Source organism: Populus trichocarpa, chromosome 2 (genome assembly GCF_000002775.5).
Source record: "Populus trichocarpa isolate Nisqually-1 chromosome 2, P.trichocarpa_v4.1, whole genome shotgun sequence".
Classification (NCBI taxonomy): Eukaryota; Viridiplantae; Streptophyta; class Magnoliopsida; order Malpighiales; family Salicaceae; genus Populus; species Populus trichocarpa.
Genome location: NC_037286.2, coordinates 12,094,929 through 12,113,216, shown reverse-complemented (window position 1 = coordinate 12,113,216; position 18,288 = coordinate 12,094,929). Strand labels below are relative to the sequence as shown.

Genomic DNA, 18,288 nt, shown 5'->3' with positions numbered 1-18,288 from the left:
CGTATAAGTTTATAATCTTGTATATTAAAAGAAACAAAATAATTTTTTTTATGTTTTTAAAATGTAGACATAGTTCTAATAGATAATCATAAAATAGTTAATTCTTGTATTTTTTTTCAAAGCATGATAAAAATACATTTTTTTTAATAAAAAAAAAATATGCATGAGAATTTTAAAAGCTCCCGTGTGCAAGAAAAAAAATATTTTTTTATTTTTTAAATTTTATATGGTAAAAACTTATTTTTTTCTTATAATAAAATTATCAAAACAGATCTAAAAAAATACATTCTTAAACCAAAAATTCTCTTAGGTAAAAAATTGCAAGCTAATTAGAGTTTTAATATTTTAATTTAATTTTGACCCGAACAGGACAACTCGACGGATACTTTACCTTCCACTAACAACCTTTATTTTATTGCTTCGGACAAGCATGCTCTCTTTACTGTTACTGCACTTCCCCTCATTGAGCCAACCAGTTTCACTACTGCTTTGAAGTTTCCAGAATGGCATAGTTCCATGAATGATGAATTCTCTGCACTTATGAAGAATGACACTTGGATTTTAGTTCCCCGACAATCACACATGAATATTATTGTCTGCAAATAGACCTTTTATATGTTAATGAATAATCTCAACTCAATAGCTTAAGCTATTAGGTGAGGTTCCAAGATATGATTTATATTATTCTCTAACACCCTCCTCAAGTGAAAGCCCTTTGAGCTTGAAACTTGCACAGACTTACATTACCTTGTGTTTAATTTTTATCAAATAAATGAGGATGGTGAGATTCGAACTCCTTTTATATTAAACAACATGTTGATGGCGCCATTGAATGTTACAAGGCTCGCTTTGTTGCTAAAGGTTTTCATCAATAACAAGGAATTGATTATAGTGACACTTTCAGTGCAGTGGTTAAACCAATTACGACTCGAATTATTCTATCCATTGCAGTTCAATCTCAATGGCCTATACATTAACTTGTTAAAAATGCGTTCGTGCATGGTGATCTCAATAAAGATGCTTACATGACTCAACAATGGATTCTCTCATATATACTTTCCTGAACATATTTGTCATTTACAGAAAGCCTTTTATGGCCTCAAACAATCTTTGCTAAAGGTTCTTTAATTTATTGTTTTTCATCTGAAATTCTACTTGTACTTTATTTATATTTATATGCTTATCATTTATCTGCTCATATTATTATATTTCTGTAAATTTTGAATTGCACTAAACAATTTATTTTCCTAATAACAGCCTTTACATTGATGAATGTACTGATTAAATTTTCAGTTTCCCAAAATATGCTTATTGGCAATTTGTGCTTCTTTTTTTCATGCAGTTCATGCCGGTACCGTTCGGTAGGGAGCAATATCTTAATGGGAAACCGAAGAGCATTGAAGTTCAAGGTCCTCGTGGAAAAAAGTGGCCTCTCAAAACTCTTTGGAGAAAGGCGGCAAAAAGAAATCTCTACGTGAATCGGGGATGGCCTATGTTTCTGAAGGATAATAAATCGAAAGAAACTGATGTTTGTGGTTTTGAGCTTATCAACAATAAAGATGCTGTGCTAAAGCTGTCAATATTTCGTGCTGTTAAAGATCCTGGGCCACAAATTAAGCTTACCGAGTAGCAAGAACATATGTGTTATGTTGTTTGGTTTCTGCTCATTTCGTTGTCTATGCGCTGCCTCAAACGAGATTCTGTGCTCAGTCATCTTGAAATATAAGAATCTAGTTTGATCTTATCCTTTTCTACATTGCCGAAAGCTATAAACCTAGCTATAGTTCGTTGCTACGATGCTGTTTGCTTCAGGCATTTTGTACTAATCCGCAATGATTTAGGTTTAAACCTGTAGGACGCAAAATCAGTCTAATAAGTATATTTGTAATATGGCTAACCTGTAGGCGTTGCTGGGGAAAGGGTTCTTTATGAGCTCGTCCAAGATGCATTTGAAGTCATGATCTCGGTTGACATAGATGGATTCTTTTTACGGTTTTCTGCTTTGAACTTGAATTACACTCTGCTTGTACTTTAAGTATTGTTTCTTTTTAGGGGGCTAACTGCAATTGCACAGATTGGATATGGCAGTACATTTTGCCTTCCTATTTCATGCATGCTGCACCAAGAAAATTTAAGCTTTGATCCAAAAGAAACTGTAGAACGTTTGGTCGTTTTGTTTAAAGTTACACCTTGAATAGCCTGACTAAAAGCTGTTTCTTAAATCAAAGTTCAATGGCACGTAGTTTTCTCTTCATATCTATGTGTTTTAATTGGCTTCAAGGATGGGCCTTCCCTTCTTGTTTGGTTCATAGCAACAGGCCGACAAATTTTCTCTCCCACTTCGCTTTTGCTAATGTAATAGTAATAAAAAGCCAAGACTTGAAACAAAACGAAACGCTACCGTTTAATTAAAACAGAAGAAAACCCGCCAAAAACAAACTTCCAGCCAAAACTCCAAAACCCTCATCACTCTCCAGATAAAACAAAAGGAGGGGGGGGGGGGGGGGGGGAATTGTTTGGTTGTCGAGAAAATTTAATGAAGTTATAATTCTCAGTTTTCTCTTCAACCAAACAGTATTTTTATACCTCCTTCCAATCCAATACCTGGAGACGTAGAAATCCAAGTGAATAATTATTTAGACGAGACAGGACACGATAGTAACCCTCGGTTACATCGAATTCAATACAAAATAGATTTTGGATTGTTGTTGTTAGTGTCATTATTTAATCGAAAATGTATTAAATGTCCTCGCGTCTATTGTAAGCTTAGCTGGGCTTATGCATGTATTAGTACTATTACATGTAATAATCGAAAATGTACTCCATGTATTAGTACTTTTGTTTGGTTTTAATTTCCCTTTGTGTTCAAATTGATTTTCTTTTTTTACTTCGTGTGTTTATTTATTTATTTTTCTGGCCAGAGAGATTGCTTTCTCTGATTGTTTTTTATTGATCATGGAAGGTTGCAATGGTTCTTCCCTCCCCTCAAAGGTACTTACTTCACTTCTTTTTGTCTTTTAATGTTAATTTATGCGTATTTTGAGGTCTGTTTGATATTTAAATCGATTCTTGAAATGAAGAGAGCTTGTTATCTGGAGTCAGGTACAGATTTTTCCTTTTTAAACTATGTCAAGGGCTTATAACAAGTATTTTATTTATTCTATGTATAATAATCATCTCATTTTGTGAGTCAAGTTATAATTTTCTTCATTAAATGGACTGAATTCTGTGATATTTGTGACTTATTAGTGTTTTGAGTATATATTTCAGATAAGTTATTCGAATCATTTCGAGGATAAGCATTTACTAGTTTTTGGACTAGGTTTAATTTGTTTGCATGGTCTATATTAATAAGAATCGAACTTTTTATCTATTATTAACAAGAATTACAAGTTCTGCATACTTTCCCTTTGCTTGAGCTTCTACTTGGCATCGAGGAGAGAAAAGGGTTTGTGTTATGGCATTAATTGATCTTTGCAACTGCTGAATCTAGGTTTATCCATCCTTACGTACCTTCACGGAAATGGGGTTTTATGAAGGATTTTCTGTGTATTTTCAAGTTTTATGACATTTATATGCATGCAGTTATGTAAGGCACTTAAAGGAAGAATATTTAGGGAATCATTTTTTCTTTTGTTCAAGTTTTGACGGTGGAAACTCATCATACATCCAAGTGATGATCAATGAACTAGCTTTTTTTGTTGCTTTATATAATCTTTGTGCGCTTTATTGAGATTTTGGGTACGATGAAACAAAGCAGCTGATGATCAATGAGCTTTATTTCTGCTAAGTTTTTCATTACAAATGAAGACAATTTCACTGTGGTTTTGTATATCAGAGGATTCAATCACAAGCAATCGACTCCGAAGGTCCATACCGGCTGCTTTCTTGTTCAAGCAAGGGTGACAAAGCTGGAGTGTTGCAGGAGTTAGAAAAAGGTGTGGAACCCAATCTGGCCGATTATGATAAGAGAACAGCTCTTCATTTGGCGTCTTGTGAAGGTTGTACAGAGGTTGTGATACTACTTCTTGAGAAAGGAGCAGATGTGAATTCTATTGATCGCTGGGGTCGCACTGTAAGTTTTTCTCATCTCTAAACTTGATATCTATTTGCTTGCCATGCATTAAGAAGAAGACACATTGGCAACTAATGTGTTTAGCTGTGGAAGGTATGTGCTAAATGGTAAGGTCTCATTGCTCAGAGGCAGTCAGAGCTAGCGGCAGATATATTAAGAAACTAAAACTATGTCTCTATTTTGTTATATGGTTGATAATCATGCTTGCTTGGCACGTTTCAATTGATGCAGCGGAAGCTATAGGGATGATAACAACATAAAAACACAACAAATTTGAATGAGTGAAAAGAATTACAGATATGAATTTTAATGAAAATTCTTCTTACTAGGAACTTTGTATATAAACTTTAGTCTTCAAGCGAGTGTAACAAAAAACATATTCTGTGTATTGCATAACTGTACTCTCACATACAGGGTTTCCCTAAATTTCTGTCAGATTGCTATTATTATCACATCCGTAGAGTAGTAGTCAGATTTTTGGAATTCTGTCATTTGACATTAGAAAATCTTCAGCCTCTGTCAGATGCTCGTAGCTTTGGTCATGAAGGTATTTGCAAGATTTTGGAAGCTCGAGGCGGAATAGATCCGGTATCGCACTTCCTTTGCATATATGCTGTACTAATTTATGTAAAGGAGACAGACCTAATGCTATATATATATATATATACACATCATATGCTTTTTTATCTGCATTTCTCCTTAGATCATTGGTATATCTGGCCAAGATTTTCAGGTTAACTCAAATGAGAAATATCACTTTACGTGTAATTTTCAGGATATTTCTAACGAATTGATAAAAAATGGAGGACACTTTCTCAAACATATGCCTATTTTAATTAACTGCAATATCGTATATAGCATTCAGCACTGACCTACTGTTTATTTGCTCATTGTGTATACCTACTGTATGCACTGACCTACTGTTCATATGTTTTGCGTGGTCAATTAAAACTATATATAGACTTAATGGTGGCTGTCAGAATTGCAAAGATTAAGGCTCTTGTTTATATTAGTGATGGATAAATAAGTGTTTTTCCATTAGATCATATGGAATGTTATAGGACCAAACTATTTTGGGAACTTCATGGGTCTAGTAATATTGATCAGTCAGTGTTTCACATTCAATTTCCCTATCATGATCTGTTTTTATGTTATTATTTTCACTGGGACAGGTAGGACTTGACTCCCAGACTGCGTGCTATGAGATTGATTACTCTGAAGTGGGCATGGATGATGCAATACTCATTGGAGAAGTAATTACTGGATATCCCAATTTCTAAAGGCAAACTTATATAGGGCCCATGAAAACCTTTTTGATTGCCCCACGTCCTTTGGGTCGTAGGAGCTCCATTGAGATATTTAACCTTCACCACTACTATCGTCTTCACTTAATAATGTTATTGTGATGATCCCACTGACTTAGATCAAGAAGGCATTGCAGGGATCATATGGTGAAGTTTACTTAGTCAAATGGCGTGGTACAGAAGTAGCAGCAAAGACGATCCGTTCCTCCATTGCATCAGATCCAAGGGTGAGGTAAGTTTCATACCTGAAGTTGTGTAGCATGTTCTCTCTCTGTTTCATTGTCCAATATCTTATAAATATTCAAATTATACACATCTTAAAATTTAGGACATTAAATCAAGTTTTTCTTAGTTTAGAGAATGATCTGCCTACCAGAAAATGACCTCGTTCAAGTAAAAAAAACTGTGAAACTATTTCTCTAAGAAACCAAGAGAAGAAAAGAGAACAATGAAGAAGGTAGTAAATTCAATATAAGAATCCATGTTTTTCAATAAGTTCAAAGAATGATCTTACTATCTGAAATGACCTTTTTCAAGTTGATAAAACTATGAAACTACTGCACCAAGAAATAACGAGAAGGAAAAGAAAACAACGAAAAATACAGTAATGATGTTAATAAACGTAGATCAACTAGTTGGCTATTGAGTATAGACTGATTCTAGCAACTTTAACTATTTTCAGATTTTATCTTAAGTTCATCTTCTCAGCACGTTAATTTCACAGGAATACCTTTCTGAAGGAACTGGGGCTGTGGCAAAAGTTGCGCCACCCTAATATAGTGCAGTTCCTTGGTGTTCTAAAGCACTCCGATCGGTTGATCTTCCTGACGGAGTACCTTCGCGATGTGGGTTATCCAATTTTCAATCATGACTGGACCTTTTTGGTATTTGTTTCGTTGACTCCAGACTAGAATTTGCTCCCCTGATTTTTTCCTCCGATATGAACGTGTTAGGGAAGTTTGTATGACATCCTAAAACGGAAGGGAAGACTTGATCAGGAAACAGCAGTTTCGTATGCTTTAGATATTGCAAGGTAAGATGTTCAAAGAATGCTTCCTGTACTTGAAGTTTGCAAATAAAAGCTTAAGCATTTTCTTCGAACAAACTTGAAAAAAAAAAGATTATGTCGTTAATTCAACTCCAAGAGCATCCTGAAATGTATTTTTGTTACAGCAAAGATAATGTTGTTACAGAGGAGATTTTGCCAAGTAGTTGAAATTTAGCTTTCTTGAGTTGATTAGATCATTATAGAATCTATCTGACAAAAACTCCATTTCTTTCCAATAAAGCTGCCTTCTTGTTGAATTCTCCGAAGAAATTACAAGCAATTCGATGCACTAGCATTTCCTGTTGTGTATTACCCTATTAATTAATTATTCTGCTTCTACTCATTTGACTCGAAATCATGTGGCCTCCACACGCTAAACCCTCTGTCATTGATCATGAAAACTTGCAGGGGCATGAATTATCTGCATCAACACAAACCACGTGCTATTATACACCGGGATTTGACACCAAGGTATGTTGCTATCTGGATATTTCTGTTTCATGCTGATTGTGTTGGATACTTGGCTTGCATGTCAAATTACAAGAGTTTCGGACTCGCTTTTGTTAGGAAAAGTACATCAATCTAACTAAATTCATAATTTACAAGTTTCAATTCTTTTTACCTTTTTGCACAATAAAAATTAGAATGAATCTATTAACAAAATTAAACTATTAATAATACAAATCAACACTAGAAAAATTTACGTGAAAAACCCAATGATATAGAAAAAGTCAACTGTAGTCCACGTAAAATCCTCCACTATCAACAAATAATAGGATTACAAAGTATTTTTTTTTTATTAGCTAAAACTAAGGGCTACAACATACAAACTCTTGTAAAATTATGTTGGAGCTTACTTCAACCCATACAAGCTCTTCTTCAGCTTATAAACTAATTACTTTATACCTTTAACTTCAAACTCTTAAGGGTAATCCATGTAGATCTCCTAACACAAGTCACAATAGCAGTTAAACCAAGCATAACTCGGATTGAAGATATCTTGAGCAAGGGTAAAAATATTTCTTCAAAATCAATAGCTTTCTTTTGACCGAAATCTTTTACAACCAATCTTTCATTTATTGGTTGTAAGCAATATTCATCAATTTTCAACATGAACACCTATTTATTCTAGAGTGCTCTCTTGCTTTTAGGAAGCTTTACTAACTCGAAAGTGTGGTTTCCATGCAAGAATTTCATCGCTTCTTACATGGCTATCAACCACTTAATTTTCTTCTCATATGGCATAACTTCATCAAAGAATTTTAGCTCTCCCCTATTAGTAACTAGCTCATACTCATGAGGAGAATATATAGTGGAAGCTTAGTAAGTTCTAATGAAACTCCTTAATTATGGCTCAATTAGAGCTTCTTGAATAACCTATTTAAAAATAATATCATCATTATCATTAGTTGGCTCCGGATCATCAACTAATAGCCCAAAAGGCAAACTTCTATTATCATCATTTTATAAATCTCCTTCATGATTAAAAGGCATCAAATATAACTATGGAATAGTTATTGAATTTGAATTTGCAGGAATAAAATTAGTAGATTCTATTTTATCTTTTTGTTCAAAATCTTTAATAGTTTGATATTCAAAAAACACATCTTTACTTCTCACAACTCTTTTTTATATATAACCTATAACCAAAGTCATCATCTTTAGAACCCAAGAAAACACATTGCTTCGTCTTGCTGCCAAGCTTAAATCTTTCATGTTTAGAAATATATACAAATACCCTACAACTAAACACTCTTAAGTACGCATAAAAAACATCCTTTTTCTTTCCATATTCTTTTTGGAACATCAAAGCCATGAGAAAATTATAGAGAAAAATTGATCATGACAATTGTCTTCAAAGTAAGCTTTCCATTCAGAGTAGAATTATTACGTGACACCACCAATATTTTTCAACTATCTAACAATAAACTCAATAGAACTAATGTTTTTATCTCATCAGCTATCTCAAGATTCATCAATGACAAGTAATTCAAAAACCCTTAAAATTTATTTATGTGCAGTGAAGTATCTTCGCCATCTTTACTCTTCAAATTCACAAGATCTCAAATCGCAAAAGCTTTGTTTTATGTAATCTCCTTAGCAAAGGTTTCTTCCAATATCTTTAAAATTTTGCAGTAGTTATGTTCTTGAGAAATATAGTTAATGGAATTAAAAGACACTCATTTTGGAACATCAGCAGTTGCTTTTCTATTAAGCACATTTCATTTTACCTCCTCTATATTGTCAGTGTTTTTTCCTTTGCACTCTAGCGGCAAAGCCAAATCATTGCAATAAAGGTGATCTTCCATCATTGTTTTTGATATAAAATAATTGGAGACAATAAGCTTTATCATGCTTAAATCTTCATATTATATTTTAACTTCACAAGAAAATTAATCTACACAATCAGTACTCTGATACCACTTTATTGAAAAAACAATATCAATCTAACCAAATTCACAATTCATAAATCACAATTCTCCTCTCTTGATGAAATTAAAATTAGGATCAACCAACAAATAAAATTAAGTAATTAATCACACAAATCAACAACAAAAAATTTTACATGGAAAACCCAATGTGGAAAAAACCACAAGACCATAATCCAATTAAAAACTTCCATAATCAACATATAATTATAGGATCATAAAGTGTTTTTTTCTTACCTAAAATCAAGGGCTACAACATATATATTATCAAAAACAATTTATTCTTGGAATGCAACAAGATTAAAGAGGAAAGAGTCGAGAAATTCGTATAAAACCAACAGCCTTGTTTTATAAAAAAAAGAAATTACCAACCTAGACACCTCTAATTTTCAATCCAATCGTATAAAATGAATCGTCATTGCAATCTTGTTTCAAAGTGGCAAGTGATCTACATATCATAAAAAATTCTCCCACCTCAGGCCCAATCTCCTCACGTTAGACTTCCTTTTCATCATCATAGATAGGCTCTTAAGAATCATCAATGCACTCCTCACCTTGTTCTGAATGAATAAGGTTCACTCGATGTTTTAGGCACTCGTTTGCAAGATGGCCAACTTGACCATATTTGAAGTAAGTTGCTGACCTATGAGTGCGGTTATTTTTCCCACCATCTTGCTTTGTGGAGGCTAATTTGTTCTTTCATATATAGAACTTCCAAGTTCTGTTTCAGAGTTTCCAGCCTTGGATGAGGAATTATGATTTGTGCTTCAAAATGTTTATTTGGCCCACTTCGTGCAAGTTTAGCATCCAACTTTAATGCTAATTGCTAAGCATCATTCAACTTCTAAATCTTGTGAATTGAAAGTTTCAAACCCACCCCCCACAAATCTTGCAGCCAGTTGTTCTTCAATTTCTTGAGTATCATTGTGAGCCATTAACTTTTAAAACTCTATAGTATAGTTAATCACTCTCTTATGTTCTTGTTGAAGATTATTAAACCGAGAGAAAATGCTGTGTAAAATCAGAATGAAGGAGTTTCTCTTTAAGTCTGGGCTTTATTCTCCCATATTCTGTAATTTTTGCTTTTCCTTTTCGAAGTCGCATCTCTTGGACTTATCCCCACTAAGCTGAAGCATAACCACACAATCTTATAGCTACCAGCTTCATTTTTTTTGTTTTCAGGGATTTCTTTGTAATCAAAGACTTTCTCAATAGCACTAAGCTAATCAAGAAATTTTTCAGGTTGAAGATGGCCTTAAATTAAATTCTGGTAATTCATTCTTTATATCATCTGAAGATTGAAAAAACATTTCAATCAATTTGCCTTCTTGATCTTGACAATTGACGAAAGGATCAACATCGTCGGAGTCACTTTTAGAATTTCCATAACTTGAACCTTACTCTTCTCGAGCTTGATAACGTTCAAGCTATAAAGAAATCATAATCTGCCACCAACAGTCACAGTAATAGAATATAAACTAAGGAAAAGTAATTGTCAAACTTAAAACATAATGTAAATAAAACATTAATAGAAGAATTAGCCTTTTAGAAGAATATAACGGGAATACCGTCAGCCAACATAAAAAATATAAATGATTGCTCACTGCATCACTTTACCTCCCTCCATGTAAGCGAAAGGAGAAAATGACAAATGAAAGAACTCAAAAGGTTTTTTTTCAACTTAATGTTGCTAGGAATGTGTTACAAGATGAGTCTGGACACCTAAAGGTTACAGACTTCGGCTTAAGCAAAATTGCACAGGAAAAGGATGACCAAGGTTACATGATGACTGGAGGAACAGGTTCATGTAAGCCTTTCTTTCTTATTGAATTAATGTATCTGTTAGAACTAAAGATCTTCTGCCATGTAAAGATCACGTCATTTGTTGTGGCCAATGTTATGGGATATTACAGATCGCTACATGGCACCTGAGGTATATCGTCGAGAATCCTATGGGAAAAGTGTTGATGTCTTCTCCTTTGCCCTCATAGTACATGAGGTAACCGAATTCAAGCTTTGGGTTCATCTGAAATCAACATTGTTGTGACTTGTACATGGAACAATAAAGAGCATGATAGTTTTCGTATTCTGATTATATCATGATCTTGTTCATGCTGGTTTATATTTGTTGACAGATCTTCCAAGGAGGGCCATCAAATAGAACAGCACTCCCTGAGCATATTGCAGACAAGCGGGCATTTGAAGATGCTCGACCATCTCTATCCTCATTTGTTTACCCTGATCCAATTAAGATGTTAGCTTTCCTTCTCTTTCATTGTGTTTTATTTACCAGCACAAGATGAACTGCAATTCAGCATAACAACTGCAGCCCTCACGGTGCCTTGATTTATTTGAAAAGGCATGCCGCTAGATAGAACTATTAATGAAAACAGTAGTGGGGCTCTGAGGAGTTTTAGGTTGGTTATATATGCTGGTCAATATTCTGTTCTGAGAATGGCATTCTGCAAACAGGTCTCATTATTTCTGGAACTCTTTGGTTCTGGACACACGCACGCCATACTGCCAAGGCTTTATCTAAAACTCTACAATTTAGTTTGCTTGATTATGCTCTTGACTGCTTGCTTTCACTTGATTTAGGCTTCTTCGAGAGTGTTGGCACAAGAATCCTGAAAGTCGACCAACATTTGAAGAGATAATATCAAAGCTAGAGTCGATCCAGGAGAGTTTCCAAAGTAAGAAAGACGCAGGTGGCTGTTGCTGCTGTTGCATCTTATAGAGATTAACTGAACAGCAACACATATACATCCCGACTCCAATTTTCACCATACTGAATGTGTGTTCTCCTTTTCACTCTGTATTCTCCTTTCTGTATTTGATTTATGCCTTCCCTTTTCACCATGCACTTGTGTATCTGCTGCTGCATGTGAGGCCCTACATATCCTTGGGGAAGTCTTATCTCCCAGATATCATGTATAAAAGTCGTTTGGGAAATTCTTATGGACACCCTCTCATTCACAATTTGCCATGTAATCTTCTTGCACATTTGTCTCTGAAATGGTCCAAATTTGTCAAGCCAGAGAAAACTGACGCTCCCTGCACTGCAGCACTTTCATCATTATTGCCGCATCCCCTGCCATGACCTCAGTTTGGCCTCCACAACCAGATCACAACTTAAACAGCAACAAGAGCACAGGTGCCTGAAGATATCATTATTTCTTCCAAGTTCATGGCTACAGTGTGGCCTGAAGTTATGGATTGGAACAGAATCTTCAGATTGTATTTACTTGTTTCATTATCTTGGATCAAATAAGCGCATGGGGTTCGAGAATATAACAGGCCAACTAATAAAAATTCAAATTAAAAAAAAAACTAAAGAGATCAGCTTTTCACCGTGGACTGAAAGCTGAATCACTGTTGATTTACTTGGTGTTTTCATTATTTTATTTTTTTGTCATTCTTTTCGGTTACTTATGATTTTTTTAGTGTGATCCTATCATTTAGGTTTACACAGGATTGTGATTGATAATTTGTTTAGGTTAGATTTTTAAGGGTTTCTCGCAATGTTGAAAAAAGATTCTAGCGGTGAGCAAAATCAAATTTAATTTTTTTTATTAAGTATAATAAAACTATGAGGATTAATATTGACACCGTAACAAATTCCCAACCACTTTGTTTTTCCTACTACAACTCCTGCGTGTTTTTAACATTTTTTGTTCCCAAAGTTTTTTTTATTTTTCATTCTTAATCCTTCTTTTTATGAGATTTTAATATTTTGATTTAAAACTTTATTTTTTTGCATTTAAATCCTTCAGTTAGAAAGAAAAAATAATCATCAAAAAACAACAAAAAAAAAGAGAAATTCATACGTTGGTCACAATCCAATAGCCAAAATTATAATTCTAGATGCTAAAGGGTTCATTTTATGAAAGGAGTTCTATTGAGCTGTGTTTTACTTTTTATTTTAAAAAGAATTAGATCAGGTTTGAAAAACAAAATAAAAAACATTTTTTTAATGAATTTTTAGTATTTTAGATCGTGAAATAGATTTATTAGAATTTTAAAAGTGTTTTTAAATTAAAATTGCTTAATTTTTTAATGGTAGTTGGAATTTGAAGATGTATAGTTTGTTTTTTTAAAAAAAAAAAATAAGTAAACGAGGTAGTTGAAATTTAGAGATGCAAGTGATGCTTTATCTATTTTTTTATACATAAAAAAATGTAATTGAAATTTGGAGATGCAAATGATGTTTTATCTATTTTTGAGGCCTGAGATGATGGCCTAACCTCCTTCCTTTTAGGTCAGGAGCGATAGCCCATCCATGCCTATGTACCTAATCTATTTTATTATTTTTTTCCTTAAAATCTTGATTTAAATCCATTAAAATAGATTAAATAAAATTTTATTTGAGGCTTTTATAGTACAATTTAATTTTTATCTTTTTCTTACTTAAATCATAGCTATATTTTTTATTATATTAGCAAGTGTTCTTTTACACAACCTTTTATAATGTTTTTTCTTTTATTTAAAGAAAATTTTATTTAATCGCTTTTCTACATATGCCTATTTTTATTATTTTTGTGATTAAATAAAAAATTATTTTAAAAAGTAAAGTTGTTGGACTCAATTGGATAATATATTTAACAAGTTAACTTATATTGATTTAAAATATTATCATTTTAATATTTAAAAAACGAAGTTAAAACATTATTGCCTTTATATTGTTTCAGGTAAATTTTGGTTTTTTTTAGATTGCTCAGTTGCAATTTGATTCACTCAGTCAATCAATTTATAAAAAGGTTGACTCCAACCTAATTTGGTTTAAAATTCGGTCTAGAAAAGGTCTCAACTCAATGAATCTTTAATTTTAATTGAAATTTATTAAAACATGAACAATGCTTGTTAATATTGCAATTCAAATTAATTTTTTATTTAACTCTTGCAATTCAAATTAATTTTTTATGTAACTCGTATTATAGCATAAGTGAATTCAATTTGGATTGTGATAATAATTTTTTTTTTCTTTAATTTTTTCTACCCCGGATATTTTTTTATTATTATTTCTAATTTCATTAAAATCTTTCTTGTCGTTAAAAATCACTTTAGCAACATTTACACATTTTTTTTATATATATAGTAAAACAATTTTGGTCTGACCCAAAATAAAACGCAATTCAATTATTCAAATAATATCCGTATCCGATTAATTGCTACAATTTGTTGTTTATATATACCATAGTTCCGATCCAACGAAGCTGGTCTGACTAGTCTACTCTAAGGGGGTAAGCTAAAGTTCTTAACCAGTAAAGAAGTTATCCGATTAATTATGGTTAACAGATACAAGATGGTCATAAAAAATTGATTTTCCTAAATTCTACAATCCATGAAGCACTGGTCGTTATTATTATATTTCATTTCATTTTTTTTTATCATCTATGGCATGTTAATTCAACAATCAGACAGATAGTCGAGCTTTTCACTTAGAATACTATAAACTTATAAGATGAAACACGTTTCATTATCGAATCGTCTGGGTGGTGTAGTCGGTTATCACGCTAGTCTCACACACTAGAGGTCCCCGGTTCGAACCCGGGCTCAGACAAAACATGTTTTTGGTCTAGAATCCAATTTTTGGTCTGGCCTCCTCAGTCAAATAAAACTCACGCGTTGTCCACCTCGGCCCTTTTTGTCTGGAAAGAGTAGCAGTCGCCCATAAAAGGGCCTGCTTCCGTGCTTGCTCTCTGCCAGATTCTTGTCCAAAAATGCCGGCTCACACACTGACTCTCCCATATCACCCTCCCACACCACTCAATTTCTCTCGCTCTTCTCGTACTCTTCCTTCTCTGGCATCACCACAATACCCCTTGAATCTGACTCTCAGAGACCATTCAAGATCAGGTTTTTTCAATCCAGTCAATAGGATGTCTAGTTCTGGAAAACATGGAATCTTGGTTACGGTCAGTTGTGTGGCAAAAGAGGGTGGTGATGACGATAAAGATGATGGGTTTTATATGAGGAGGTGTGTGGAGCTAGCAAGGAAAGCAATTGGGTGTACTAGTCCTAATCCTATGGTGGGTTGTGTTATTGTTAAAGATGGTAAAATTGTTGGTGAAGGTTTTCACCCTAAAGCTGGCCAGCCTCATGCTGAGGTAACAAAAACCCACTTTTCTTTTCTTGTCTTCTCCTCTTCTTTTATCTAATGCTTTATCTGGTAACCTGATGAAAAAGATTGGGTATTCTTACAAAATAAAAGGAAGTGGTTAGTCTTTTGAGCCAAATTGATGAATTAGGATTAATTGATTTTATTGTTTTGATAATGTTGGTGTTGGCCATAGGTGAAGTCTGAAGTTTAGTACTGTAGCTTCTTTTCTTTTTTTAAATCTTGGGAATTATTTCTTGCTTCTGAGTAGAAATGATGAACTTGTGCCTCAAATATTGATCTTTTTTGGACTTTTTTTAATGATGCCAAAAGTTCTTTGCCATTCACCTCTTTTGGTTTTTCAAGGGGATTTCCATGCGGTCTAGTAATATGTTTTACATTCTTGAAGCAGTATTATCTATACTTGGAAAGAAAAGGAAGCACTTCTGAAATCTCACTACAAGATGTCTTAAAGTGAATTCTATTATTCGGCTGTTAGCTCATGCAGCTAGCATTCTTCTATGTTTTTCCACGAGCTGTACTGTTCAACTTGCCATGTTTGTTTGACAAACTGTTTGAGAATGATTTGATTTCAGGTCTTTGCCCTTAGAGATGCCGAGGATTTGGCTGAGAATGCAACAGCTTATGTGAGCTTGGAACCATGTAATCACTATGGGAGAACTCCACCATGCAGTGAAGCCCTGGTAAAAGCCAAAGTGAAGAAGGTTGTTATTGGGATGATTGATCCAAACCCAATTGTGGCTTCCAGAGGTGTGCAAAGATTGAGAGATGCAGGAATTAATGTAGTTGTTGGTGTAGAAGAAGAATTGTGCAAGAGGCTCAATGAGGCCTTTATCCATAAAATGCTGACAGGGTCGCCCTTTGTTACGCTTAGGTAATTTACTCCCTCCTATTGTTTCAAAATAGAAAGCAAAACAATCATCAATGGACATCTTTATTTAGTTTTTAATTGATTTGCTTGGGTAGTTCATATTTAGCCTCTCTTTATTTCAATGATCAAGTTTCTTAGTACCTTAGTTTTGCGCAATCCAATTGTAAAAGTGATCTAATTTAAGGCCTCGCTTAAACGTGCAGGTACTCCCTCTCAGTCAATGGCCATCTTGTAAACCAACTTGGGGAAGGAGTCACTGACACTGGTGGATACTACTCTCAATTGTTACAAGAATATGACGCAGTTATACTTTCTGCCTCGTTAACTGGTAGTTCCCCATTTCCTGCATCACAAGAACCTGGTGCCAATCAACCCCTTTGGATTCTAATGGCAGGAGGCCCTAGTTCTCCAATCCAAATTCCTCTACTCACGGAAGAGGCAGCTTCTAAAGTTACGATATTTACAGACAAAGAGGCAAGTGAAGAACCAGAAACTTCTAAAAAGGGTATTGAAACTGTGGTTTTGGATAAGATAAATTTGAATGCAATTTTGGAATATTGTAAAAGCCGGGGACTATGCAGTGTTTTGATGGATTTGAGAGGCAGTTTCGTTGAGCTTGAAGAGCTCCTAAAAGATGGTACCGAGCAGAATTTATTGCAAAAAATTGTGGTGGAAGTATTACCTTTCTGGGATGAAAGCAGTGGTTTAAGTTCTCTCACGGCATCAAAGAGCATTCGACGAAGGCTAAAAGTCAATAACTTACAGCCCAAGATCTCAGGTGATCAGAGCATTGTACTGGAGGGTTATCTATAGTGCTATAAGACGTAGGAACTTATGGCGGCAGTATTAGTTTTGACAAGTACTTCGGCTACTGGTCTATCCCATGAGGGCATAAATTTTGGCGATTGATCTATGCCAGCCAGGCAACCTTGCCAATTCTTTTATTGGCCGGGAAAGGTGCAGCCCACCCCGCCATCTTTGTGCGAGTGATGGAAACTCTTACCTGTATTTCAAATTGACAATAAAGTGGCATTTCCCGATTGTTTTATAGTAAATATATAACTAGATAGTTGTACCGCACAATGGCATGGGTGACCTTTCAATGTATTAACTATGTTGCGGGTGACCTTTCAATGTTTCAACATATTAATAAATTTATATATAAGCAGTCTATTAATATAAATCACAAACATAATCGCAGCATATAAAGATTCATTCAGAATGACAAACCAATGCAAAAGGGCTATGGATTTTTTTTTGTACAAAGAGTATAGGCAATTGGCAAGCAAAAGAGAAAAAATAGTGTCAAAAGATCAACAATGTTGTTAGGCCTAACAAAGCCATGAGGTAAGCATATTTACAACTCATATGAGTAAGGAGATAATTGAAAAAATTGCAAATGACACAAAAAAAGCTTACTAAAATTTATATGAACAACTTATCAATCATTGCATTGGTAAAAAATCCAGTATTTCATGATAGAAGTAAGTATATTGACATAAGATTTCATTACCTATGGGATTGTATTGCAAAAAAAAAGTTGAAGTCAAGTATGTAAAGATATAAGATCAGGTCGTGGATATATTCACAAAGCCACTCAAATATGATGTTTTTATTAAGATAAGAGATGTGTTGGAAGTTATGAAGAAATCAAGTTTAAGGAGAGATGTTGAAAGTAAATCAAATTTCAGTTCTAAAAAACAGAGAAACTGGTTTATCAATTGAGAACCGGTCGGCCGATTAGAATAAGTTGAATTGGTCAACCGATTCAGAAACAATCGACCGGTTCAGTCGATAAAATACAATTCATGTTTAGATTAGAATTTTTTATATTAGTTTAATTCCTTGATTGTCTAGGATTTTATGCTTATAAAAAAAAGCTTGTAATTCAGCATTATGTAGAAGCACAAAAGAGAGAGAATAACTAAGAGAGCTTAAAGAGAAACACTTAATAAAAGTATATCTCCCTCTCAATTTTCTTATTGTTCTTGAGTTTTTGACTTTACATTACTGTTTTTTTTATTTTCTACCATACTCATCCTTCTTCCAACAGTCCTGACCCATGTGAAAAGGACCACTACTTATAAAGGAATAACGTCTATATAACAGGTTTGTCTTTTATATTTTTTAGGGCTGGCTGTTGCAACAAAACAGACAATGATGGGGGGGGGAAGAAAATAGGAGACTTGTTGGAGAGAAATTTTGCAGTTTGAGTATAGTTTGTTCAATTTCTACATTATAACTCATTCACTTTTGGATAACTTAAAATTTTGACACCAAGTTTCAAATACATAAATCTTGATTATGTATGGATAGATTAAAGATTACATGTATTTTTAAGTTGGTTGTTTCATTATAAAACAGAGTTGTTAATTTTTGTGAGGATTTCTCACTTTAATCTTGTTATATTTGCAAGAATAAATTGTTCTTAATAATTTATTTG

The 18,288-nt window shown here is 33.8% G+C and overlaps 2 protein-coding genes and 1 non-coding gene across 3 annotated transcripts; all 3 read left to right on the top strand.

Annotated features, from left to right (window-relative positions):
• The first annotated feature begins 6,115 nt into the window (after positions 1 to 6,115).
• Positions 6,116 to 12,147, top strand: LOC7461766 (integrin-linked protein kinase 1). The gene is made up of 7 exons (XM_024594145.2): positions 6,116 to 6,224; positions 6,333 to 6,412; positions 6,836 to 6,898; positions 10,551 to 10,663; positions 10,770 to 10,855; positions 10,992 to 11,110; positions 11,455 to 12,147. The coding sequence occupies exons 3-7, from the start codon at positions 6,840 to 6,842 to the stop codon at positions 11,591 to 11,593; spliced, it is 516 nt and encodes a 171-aa protein (XP_024449913.2). The 5' UTR covers positions 6,116 to 6,224; positions 6,333 to 6,412; positions 6,836 to 6,839; the 3' UTR covers positions 11,594 to 12,147.
• Positions 12,148 to 14,342: 2,195 nt separating this feature from the next.
• Positions 14,343 to 14,416, top strand: TRNAV-CAC (transfer RNA valine (anticodon CAC)). The gene has a single exon. It is a non-coding gene; the product is annotated as a tRNA-Val (tRNA).
• Positions 14,417 to 14,491: 75 nt separating this feature from the next.
• Positions 14,492 to 17,010, top strand: LOC7461764 (riboflavin biosynthesis protein PYRD, chloroplastic). Its single transcript, XM_002302545.4, has 3 exons — positions 14,492 to 14,963; positions 15,550 to 15,848; positions 16,049 to 17,010. The coding sequence occupies exons 1-3, from the start codon at positions 14,577 to 14,579 to the stop codon at positions 16,656 to 16,658; spliced, it is 1,296 nt and encodes a 431-aa protein (XP_002302581.2). The 5' UTR covers positions 14,492 to 14,576; the 3' UTR covers positions 16,659 to 17,010.
• The last annotated feature ends 1,278 nt before the right edge of the window (positions 17,011 to 18,288 follow it).